At 37.6% G+C, this 11162-nt stretch overlaps 3 protein-coding genes across 3 annotated transcripts; 1 reads left to right on the top strand and 2 right to left on the bottom strand.

Annotated features, from left to right (window-relative positions):
• Positions 1-546: 546 nt before the first annotated feature.
• Positions 547-4440, bottom strand: ggnbp2 (gametogenetin binding protein 2). Its single transcript, XM_020930236.2, has 14 exons — positions 4295-4440; positions 3522-3630; positions 3328-3408; positions 2993-3246; positions 2715-2813; positions 2515-2628; positions 2221-2430; positions 1966-2140; positions 1695-1883; positions 1483-1612; positions 1285-1401; positions 1080-1198; positions 853-1002; positions 547-760 (listed from the first exon to the last, which is right to left on the bottom strand). Exons 2-14 carry the CDS (start codon positions 3612-3614, stop codon positions 584-586), a joined length of 1908 nt encoding a protein of 635 aa, XP_020785895.2. The 5' UTR covers positions 3615-3630; positions 4295-4440; the 3' UTR covers positions 547-583.
• Positions 4441-4714: 274 nt separating this feature from the next.
• Positions 4715-7026, bottom strand: pigw (phosphatidylinositol glycan anchor biosynthesis, class W). The gene is made up of 2 exons (XM_020930306.2): positions 6875-7026; positions 4715-6244 (listed from the first exon to the last, which is right to left on the bottom strand). Exon 2 carries the CDS (start codon positions 6239-6241, stop codon positions 4760-4762), a length of 1482 nt encoding a protein of 493 aa, XP_020785965.1. The 5' UTR covers positions 6242-6244; positions 6875-7026; the 3' UTR covers positions 4715-4759.
• Positions 7010-10776, top strand: LOC129407460 (unconventional myosin-XIX). Its single transcript, XM_055148582.1, has 10 exons — positions 7010-7444; positions 8062-8209; positions 9095-9243; positions 9314-9427; positions 9536-9668; positions 9744-9813; positions 9920-10022; positions 10103-10199; positions 10277-10353; positions 10473-10776. The coding sequence occupies exons 1-10, from the start codon at positions 7400-7402 to the stop codon at positions 10602-10604; spliced, it is 1068 nt and encodes a 355-aa protein (XP_055004557.1). The 5' UTR covers positions 7010-7399; the 3' UTR covers positions 10605-10776.
• The last annotated feature ends 386 nt before the right edge of the window (positions 10777-11162 follow it).

Raw genomic sequence — 11162 nt, 5'->3', positions numbered from 1 at the left:
TCGAGCTTGTAAACTGGTGTTAACAATCCCCTAGTGTAAGTGGATGTCTGCTGCCATCTATAGGTAATTTGTAACATTTATATTCAAATCCAAAAACAGACTTATAATAAATATTCTTTATTCAGGAAATTGTTATTTTAATCACATTACACCCATATCCCTATCACAAATATATAATGTCTGTAAAATATTTATATTCAATCATTTCTGTACAATTTACACTTAATCTATCACCAATACATAGGCGTGTCATCAAATTTAACAAACATTAAAAAGTCACAATAAGACTAAAAGGTATCCCTAAGTCACAGCTTGTAAAGCCAATGAACAATTGCACTGTGCTCCTAATCAACAGTTCTACACAGAACCAACAAACTAGGCCTGATCAGAGAATGACTGAGTTGAGTGTTATATGAGATGAGAAAAATGTGTGAAAAGTGCAAGTTAACCATGACTAAACAATATATAATCACATTTGCATCTGAGAGAAATTATTAGACATCACATACTTTCAAATATACCAAAAATATATTGCAGTCATGAAAATTTTCACTAGAGAGCAACTTTAATGCAGCTATTGACACTAGCTGTGGCCAACCACTTTCCTCCTTGTAGCAGCATGGCAATAGTCAAAGAATCTTTTCTTAATGCGCTGGCGGAATAGATGGCGTTCTTGGAGGAATGTTGGATGTTTTTCATAGAATGACTGGATTTCCTCTTTGGTTAAGCCATTCTCTTCATTTGAATAAACCGTAGACTCCTGCATCAAGACAGTTCAAGATCTCAACATTTCTTTATATTTTGTAAATACACAAAACATGCAATCAGTGGTGCAAACATTTAGACACTAACCTGTAGTTCCAAAAGAGTAATTTTGAACCCACAATCCGGTTTATGTGCAATCCAAGGCCAATGTAAGGTGCTGTTGGCCAAAGTATTTCCACACGAAAGGGTTTCATTGGTTGGGTGCAAGTGCAATAGTTGTTGTTCATCCTTATGTCCCTGTAACAATTGTAAACAAGTTAAGTCAGACAATTCAGAAGAATGGGAGACCGTAAATGTGCTCCATGATCCTGTACCTCATTGTTGCATAGATCAGAGCATGATCCTTTTTTACTTGCACATTGCTCTTCTTTGTGCCAACAGTCCAGACAACAGTCTGCTCCATCTTCAGTACAATGGATATTACTGTTATCACCTTTAAGATGAACAAAGCACAATGTTAAACATGTCATGTTAAAAATGACTGTCCATCGTGGGCTTTCTCATTCGTCCTGATCAGACCTGTTTCATCATGGTTGCAAATTCCATCTGAGCAGGCAACATCTGAACCTTCTCGAGAGCAAATTTCACTGCTTGATGAGTACCCACAGTCACTACCATTGCTGTGCGTAGACAGATCTTTAGAAAAATATGAATAATTATTGTATTGTTTAGTGATATAAATATAAAACTATTGCACTATAACATTCTGCCACTTACCTTGTTTGGTGTTGCCTGAGCACGTGCAGGACATGTTTTCATTAGTAGTGACTGGGTCTTGACAGACATTTTCATCTTCATAATGGCTTTCACAGCCATGGCAACAGCTCTCCACAGACTCAACAGATCCCTGAATTAAAGCATAAACAATACACTTAAATAAGGCCTAATGCACAATGCCAATTATTGCTACCAGTGTTACACCAAATTACCACGTCAGGGACTCTCTTCTCAATCTCCGCTTCCTGTTCAGCCATCTCATTGCCACACTTATTTTTGCGACGGTTTTTCTTCTTTTGTCTTTTTTTCTCCAGTTTAAGCTCTTTAGCCCTCTCTTCTTCAGACAGCTCTTCAAAAAACTGCTCTAGCCGACTGATGCCCTCCAACTTCTCCACTGCAATCTAGAATTTTAGAAAACATTTTTAAGACCAATCATAATAAGTAACCCTTTACTCTTTCTAGTATATTTATTTATAAACATACCTCAAAACTTTTCCGTAGTGCATCAATTCCTAAATGAAATAAAACCTGCCATGTCTGCTCTTCTGCTCGGAGTTTCTGCCAAATTCTGTGCAGTCGTTCATAAAGGTGAATACCTATACAGGTAAGGACCTCTTCTTGTGCAATATCAATAGTCTTAGCGTGTCTCTCTCTTCGTCTGTAAATAAATTGTTTTGTCAAATATAGAATATCTTAGATTTAATTTTCAACAAAAATTCTACTTAAAAATATACTTACTCATAGCCCCCAGAAAGCTCAGGCTCAGCCCGACCAAGAAGGTGAGCAATGAAGTCAGTCTCACAGTACACATGTATGTGGCGTTCATGTGGACAGCAGCACAAACCTTCAAACAGAGCAGCACAGTAGCCCTTCTCTTTACTGCTGTCCAAGTCCCCTACAAGGATGTTGTATGCTCTTAGCACTTTATTTTTACAATCAGCGCAAAATCTGCAAATGGGTACACATTTTGAATTATAATTACAGACACTTTTTTTTTTTCAAATGATTAAAAGCCATATTAGTTACAATTACTTGTGTTTACGCAGGTATTCCTCTAGTGTCTCTAGGAGACATGCACTATCGATGACCACCACCTCATCCCTGCATTCTTGTGACATGAGCTCCCACACATCCATCCAGCTTCCCCTGCGATCACACACATTTTTCTTTTTAATGAACAAAGAATGATTTAGCATAACAGTGTAGGGTTTATTTTGCGGTGTATCACTTACCCTAAAGGCTTGGGTTTGTGTGTATCTAAGGAGTGTAACTGACATCGTTTATTTTTTTTGCTTTTTGGAATGGCGTCAATCAAATCATTTAACTTTGACCTATTTAGAAAAAAAAGAGGAATATGTTTAGGAATATAAAGTTAACAGAATGTGACTGACATTCCCCTTGTCCCGCCAGTTTAGACTGAACACTTTCCTGAATAAGATGTTTTACCTTTTAGTAGCATAAATATAAAATACAGTAAGTATATACAAATATATACTTAAAATATACTTGCCCATGAACGTAGAAGAGAGAGTAAAGCTTCTTCAAATCTGACATACAGGACTTTGTTACAGAAAGCATGGCTGTAGATTTCACAGTGAGGGGTACCAAAGCTGGGCTCCCTGATTCAACTAGATGAGAAAAGAGGCGCTCCACACTCCTCCTACAGCCCACACATGGAACAAACTGTGACAGAGCACTGTAGACCTCTCTAGATGTCACCATTAGAGCAATATTCAAGTCCTGATGTGTCAGTTTGGAGTAATACTGAAAGATAGACACAAACTTGTAAAAATAAAATCCACAAGTTAGCAGTATATTTCAAGAGGTGTGCTTCTCTTCACCAACCTTAGAAAACTGTTTAAAGGAGGGGGAATTGATATCATTGCTATCAACATCAGCAACACTGTCAGGAAATTCCATAACCATCTGAAAAAAACATGCATGCATTGAGTAAAGAAGGAATTTAGCAATCCTCAATATCAGTCTCAATCAATAAATGCTTTTATTCTATATTTAAAATACTGCATTTGGTTACTTACAGTTAAGCTGTCATCAATGTACAGTGGGATCTGTCTGGTAAGAAATGGGTATTCTTCTTCCCCGTCCCGACAAATTGCAACCAAACGTGCCATAATTTATGCCCCTCACCTAAAGTCACCGACAAGGTATAGACGTTAAGATCAATATCTTACCAAAGTTTATTTTAACACAAGTTACGTTTAATTCGTTGTTTTAAATGGTAATGGATCCAAGTGACTGAGGAAAAGCAACAGGAGACAGAATCAGAAACTATTAGGAAATAAAATGTGTCTAAACCAATACCTAGAGACAACAACAAAAAAACATGTGATTATTGTTAAAAAAGTATGAAATAACGTCCACTCATGATAAATATATTCCTATGAAGCTGAATGCCCATCCGAATGCTAGTTTGCTAGCTAACGTTAGCACCAATAGCACGAACCAAATTTGACAGTGCAACTTTCAATTAGCCAAGAGTTAAATGAAAATGCTGTTATCGCATTTATTTTCTTCTTTTACAAGTAACACAATTAAGCCAGTATTTTACTACAGATTCAAACAAACCTTTTAAGACAGCCAGAGACTACAGCGGCTCTTTCCCCTTTTCCAAACTTGAGTGTGACTGACTACATTAGCACTGTTGTCCTACTTAGCTTCAGTTAGCAAGCTAATATAAAGTAACCAGCGCTAGTTAAAGACAACTTTTAGAAGCAGTGGGATTATCAGTATCTACAGGCAGGTTTAGCATAAAATCAACAATAATACTGCATACAGTGCATTTCCTTCTTACCTCAAATATAATTTTAAAAACAAAATAAACAAGTGCGGCTCCTCTACTGAGACGGAACCTTCATCACTACTTTGACCTTTGCCCCCAGTCCAGGTTGCCAGATCTGCTGCGCGGATTTTAGCATTACTATCACGTCCCAAATGATTTCATCCATGACCATGATTTAATGCAGTATCTAACCAAAATCTTGTTCATCTTTAAAATAAAATATATGCAAATATAAAAAGTTTCTCATTGTAAATGAGCACAAGAAGAAAGAATGCCTTGAACCTACATAGTTATACATTACAAAAAAACCTACTAAATTCTAAAAATGCAATCAAAACACTGATTTCATGATGTCAATAATTTAGTTATTAAAAAAGGCATTATTTTTTTATTTTTACATGCACTTGATGTGTATAACAACACAAACATTAATAAAGTTTCAAATATACATTTATTATAATGAATAAAAAATTACTTTTACCAGAATTTTAATGTAATTCCAAAGATATGTAAAACATATATTACAAAACAATTCAGAAACATGTAAGACAGCAAAACATACACAGAGAACTCCTTAGTACAGTTTAGTGTATCCACTACTGAGTTTGTCGCTCCAGTGATGACATTAGCAAGCAGGAAAAATATCAGCATATTTCTGTTGACAGCTTGAAAAAGGCAAAGTCTTTTCAAATCATCTTTATTTTTCAGTGGCGAAAGGTCCTCCTTTTTTCTGTACAGACTCCATGAAGATGGCACACAGTCAACACTTAATGCCTTTTTAGAAAACAGTAGAAGCAAATCAGCCAAACCAAGAGAAGTTAAAAAAAAGAGGGACTGGGCAATACTCCAAAAACAAAACGGTAAATTAGCCAAGCGCCGGGAAACAGGCTCCAGGTGTACCTGACATAAACACACAGCAGCATACAGACCCAGACTTGACATTAAAAGATAAATAAGTGCACGTAGCCACTCTTTTACAGTCACACGCTGCTGCATAATAAACACTCCCACATGTACACCTGCAAGGTAGATGGCCACATATCCCACTGCAGAGAATATACCCTCCTTGTTGGCGTGAAGAAAGCCCAAATCTCTGTCATTGTTGAGGACAATAAATTCTTTCAGCCCAGTTGTGTCTAAAATAAACTGATACATTACAGCAATCAACAAAGCAAAAATCAAACACAGGTTGACTGGCATAATAGCTAAAAATATTGATGCAGACACTCTGACTAGGGCTAGTGTGAAGAAGAAATTCCAGTGGACACCATATTCTGTCACATGCTCCTGATAACCAGTCATTTTTACACTTATTAACCTCCCCATACCAAGCGCAACCAGAGGCCAGACAGATACCAGCTGTTTTGTGATGTAATTGAACTTCGATCCCATGATGCCTTTTCCCCGAGCTTCTGAACAGACGAGGGCATTTGCAAAGACAAACCCTCCAACACCATAATCCATGACCCCTGTGCCATAGGTCTCAGTTTTGGCAAATCTCCTGGGGAAGATTGCAAAATCTACAGCCAATATGCTAATGGACGTTTTCAAAATGACAAAAACTCGGAAGTTGGTGACAAATGGAACTCTTTCAAACTGAAGGTGGCTTTCGAAAAAAGCCTTTGGTTGCTGGTCAATTGAGTGTGTGCTAGAAAGACAGATATAGACAAGCATACACATAGAAATAAGGGATAGACTAATGACAACTTGGAAAAGAATGTCACTAAGAATTGTGCATGAAAGGACGAGGGGAGCTATCACCACAGTATAATCAAAAAGAAGACGTAAAATGGATTGCGTTGGTTTTGGCAGAGCTTCTGAACCTCTGTCACACAGGATTAGAAGCAGTCCTCTGTTGAGAAAGCACAGTGGAGCAAGGGAAGAACCAAGAGTCACCTCCATCAAACTGGTACCATTGAGATGACTGACAAAAGCTTCCTTGAGTTCCTTCTGAGACATGGCCTGCAAATATTCAAAGTGCTCACATTAAATAATAATAATTATAATAAAACAAATCAAATACATTCCAGTTTTTCAGTGCCAGTATAAGTAGTTGGTATTAGTAATAAAAACAGTAATTTAGCTTAAGTATATAATATGCTTTCACAATAAAAGTCCAATATTATGCACAATTGATTCTTGTGAGTTTTAAGCTATGTTATAATGACATTGCCTTCTCAAAAACATACCTGGAGTTTTGTTTTATTCACACAAGTTTGAGTAATTCTTTATTACCTTTAGTTCAGCAGAGACTGGATCATTTCAGCCATGGAATATCCAAATGAGTCTAGTGAAAGTTCATGGAGTTTAAAAACAAAGTGGAGTACTTCCTGTTTTACCACATGACATCACAAGGTGGAAGTGTTTGAGAGAAGAATTCAGCATAATTTTGCACGGTTTGTTTGTTAAACTTGTGTAAATGAAACAAAACAATTTCGGGTATGTTTCTGATGAGGAAACAGCATTACAGCATATCAAAACATAGCGTATTATAGGCCATTTAAGATATGCTAGCCTAGCACAAAAGGCGCCAAACTAATTTTAAAGCACAAAATGTAATAAGCTGATCCAGAAAATGATTTAAAATCTTACCAAATTTATCAGAAAGACGTAAGATAGTCTCAAAAAATACCCGCTTTCAGTCTTTCTGCAGCAGGTATGTCCAGTTCTGCCTGAGCCAAGCGTGCGTCCTTCCGCTCACGCTCTGCCTCATGTGACGTTCAAGGGACCTCGTTTTTATGGCTTAATCCAGATTTTACAATATTTGGTTTGATCGTTTAATGCTAATGAATAATGAATAATGTTGTTTGACACACAAAAAATCCAACTGTGTTATTATTCAATGCGCGCTCAAACTAGATATGCTGAGAGTATTACACTAAAACACATTTCTGTAAGTTTGTGCCCGTGAAGTATTAGCAAGAGGGCGGGAATAACAGGATTGTGGAGCTGGAAAACCCGTGGACAGGCGGCTGACTGCCTGAAGTTGTCCTTGAGGAATGTAAGACAGAGAGGAGAAAATGAACGTCCAGACTCCATGCTGATAAAGAAAATATTGCGAAAACAACTTATATAGCTTTAATATTCTGTCAGATCTGGAGGTTTGGAGTAATCTAAATGAACTCTGTGGACGCCCGTGGAAATAGAAATGGAATGGAAACGGTGAGTAAACGGTATCTGGTCTGTTGCTTAATGTTTCTTCCAGTTAAACATGTAGTACCATAAAAATTATTTACAGGGAGGTCTCTATTTGTTATGAAATGTAATTTCTTATGTATCGGCAACTCTATGCAAACCCCCAACTGTTCTAAAAGCAAAGAGTGAAAACCATGTAACGTACAGTGTGTTTGTGTGTGTGTCTCTGTGTGTGTGTGTTTTTAATGAAAATGGCACAGTTACTATCTGCTTTGTTGTAAGATATAGTGGCTAGTGATAGATTAAAGTTGTGCACTGTTTAAGCCCTTATGTGTGTGTGCCAGAGTTGGTAGCAGATGTTGGTTAAGCCATATGACATGCATTTCCAGTGCAGTTATTCAGTAAGGTTACATCAGTTCTAATATCATTTAATTTTGAGTTAGTCTAAAATTTATTTTTATTACAGATGATAATGGAACAGATAATTCAAAGGTTTTGTAGAATATTAAAGTCTTGTATGGCACAATTTGTATGCAAAGTGTTTTATAGAGCAAGAGGTCCATAAAAACATATACCGTTAATCTTTTGCTTTTGTGCAGGACATTTACATAGTTTCATAATGTAAGCAGCATTGCTCTTTACAGGTACAAGAATCTTCCAAAATTATCCATCTGTCCCCTCAGTCCCTGAACGATTCTCTGGATGAAGATGTTCGGTTGTTCCTCACAGATGAGGACCAGCTTCATACTTATGATGACCTCACCAAAGTAAATCCTGTGACACCTTCAACAGGTATAAAAGTCTCATATCTGAAATATTTAATAGAATTTGAGCCACTCTTTAGGCAAGGCAAGGCAAGGCAAGTTTATTTGTATAGCACAATTTGTACACAAAGTAATTCAAAGTGCTTTACAGAATAAGAAATACATTAAAATCATAATAAAAACAAATCAAAACATAAATAATCATGAAGATTAAAATTAAAAAAGAGAGACATAAATTGGAGAGAAGAGTGCGGAATGAAAACCTTTCAGTCATATGCACAGTTAAACAGAAATGTTTTGAGCCTGGATTTAAACAGCGTCACAGAAGAGGCCTGTCTCACATGTTCAGGAAGACTGTTCCAAGTTTTAGCTGCATGAACCTGAAACGCTGACTCCCCTTGTTTAGTCGTGACTCTGGGCACCAGCAGGAGGCCGGTCCCTGAGGTCCTCAGAGTGCGAGATGGTTCATATGACACTAACATGTCACAGATGTACTTTGGTGCTCGGCCATGGAGAGACTTGTACAAGCAGAGCTGTTTTAAAGTCTATTCTCTGAGGCACAGGAAGCCAGTGCAGAGACCTGAGCACAGGACTTATGTGCTCGTACTTCCTAGTTCGAGTAAGGACATGATTAACACTGCTAGTATGTCACACGGGCTTTGTTTTATGTCACCTTGAACTGTGATATTTACTTGGTGTTATTGGCCTGCATTAAGGGCTTGGGCATAACAGTAATGATATTATACTGCAGCTCACATAAACACGTTACAATAAAACTTTACCATTAGTGTGCAACTGTTGTGTAGAACAGTATTCAGTTGGTACAAATGTTTCTTCAAAAGAGCGAAACATTCTGAACATATTTCCGTGACTTACTGTAAATATCTGATTTCCTTAATGTTTTCTTTGCCAGTGTTGAAATGCCTGCAGGCCAGGTACAGTGCAAAGGTGTTTTACACTCATGCAGGCTGCACCTTAGTGGCTTTGAACCCTTTCCAGCCCATCCCATACCTGTACTCTCTGGATGTGATGAGAGAGTATCACTGCAGTCCTCAGCCTCAGGTAAGGCTTCTCTTTAAGAGGTCACCTTGTATGTGGGCACAATGTAATATGAGTGTCTTTGACATATTAGGAATCCAAACCACACATTTTTATTGTGGCCGAAGAAGCCTACAGGAATGTGAAGGGTCAGTTGGAACCTGTGAACCAGTCATTGGTGGTCAGTGGTGAGAGTGGGGCTGGAAAGGTAAACTTTCATGTAGTGATATAAGACACATTTGCTTATCTATATCTAGTGTATTCATCCTTATCTTGTCAAGTCATGATGCATTGTGTTTTGTTTTGCTCTGTGCAGACATGGACCTCTCGATGTCTCATGAAATATTATGCCACTGTAGCTGCATCTTCATCTGTTGCAAAGAGTCAGAACACAGTGGAAAGGATTGAGAGGAGGGTGTTGGACTCCAACCCAATCATGGAAGCCTTTGGTAAGAATGGAAATCATTAAATATAATTATATATAACGTTACATTTGAAAATGACCTGACTGTTCTTTGCTGCAGGAAACGCTTGTACACTACGAAACAACAACAGCAGTCGCTTTGGGAAGTACATTCAGCTTCAGCTGGACAGGTACTTAGAGCAGGCACTCATCACGTTCTGTTGTATTTACTACTTACCAGACAAAAGCTCATTCATAATCTGCCCTAATCTGTTAATATGATATTGTTATGTAAAGGTGTCACCTGTTAGTGGGAGGGTCTGTGCAAACATATCTGCTGGAGAAGACTAGAGTGGCCTTTCAACCAACTGGTGAAAGAAACTTTCATATATTTTACCAGGTGTGTGTACGACCTTTTTTAAATAATTTTTATACAGCCAGTTTTGCAGTATACATTATACTGTGTGTTATTTTAAACAGATGATGAAAGGAGCGACCACTGAGCAAAGAAAAGAGTGGAAAACGCACTATGATCAAGTTTTTGCCTGGCTTCCACATGCAGATAAAACTTTAGAGGGTCTGTATCACTGATTTCTAAAAGGAAATTAATATATTTCTGACACTGACTTGAACTGTTTTCTGTCACCTTTAAAGAGGATTGTTTCGAGGAGACCCTTGAGGCCATGGGGCATCTGGGTATTGACACTGAACAACAAAGGGAAATATTTAGGGTAATTTTTTACTTTATAAATATACTTGATCAAGATCGATATAATAACACATCTGTTTATTTCAGTCTTTAAAATGAATGTAATGATGATCAGACTATGTGTAAATTTATATATCTCAGATATTAGCAGGGATTTTGCACCTGGGAAATGTACAGTTTTCCTCTCCTTCAGATTATTCACAACCGTGTGACCTCGAGGGACAGTCTAAAGGTGCCAAAAAGTGTTTTAGCTTTAATTTGAACAAACACTAAAATAAACTGAAATCTTATATTTCACCAGACTACCTCCAAATTGCTGCTGAGCTTTTGGGAGTCACTGCTGAGGAGCTAGAGGCCTGTTTGCGAGTAAGAACACTGAAGGCCGGGAGGCAGAGTGTACTAAAGCCGTGCTCCCAAACTGAGTGTACTGTCAGGAGAGACTGTCTGGCTAAAGTCATCTATGCTGAGTAAGGTCTAAATGTTTAACAATTCAACAATGATGAAAGACACTTCATCCTGTTGTATTTGTCTTCCCCAGGTTATTTGAATGGCTGGTTACATTCATCAATAACAGCATGTGCACAGGCAGTACTATTTGGTCCAACTTTATAGGTAAATATTGGATCTTTAAGTGTACATGCTTTATTACAGTAATTATCAAGTTATATAACAAATAGTCTCATTTTCTCTCAAGGGGTCCTTGATGTGTATGGCTTTGAATGTTTCCAAATGAATAATCTTGAACAGCTTTGCATCAACTATGCCAATGAGAAATTACAACAGCACTTTGTCAGCCATTACCTCAAAGCTCAACAGGTAACTACAAATAGT

This window comes from Boleophthalmus pectinirostris, unplaced genomic scaffold, assembly GCF_026225935.1.
Source record: "Boleophthalmus pectinirostris isolate CB_2022bp ecotype Guang Dong unplaced genomic scaffold, ASM2622593v1 HiC_scaffold_12, whole genome shotgun sequence".
Lineage (NCBI taxonomy): Eukaryota > Metazoa > Chordata > Actinopteri > Gobiiformes > Gobiidae > Boleophthalmus > Boleophthalmus pectinirostris.
The sequence above is the reverse complement of the archived record's forward strand: the minus strand, read 5'-3'. Positions and strand labels throughout refer to the sequence as shown.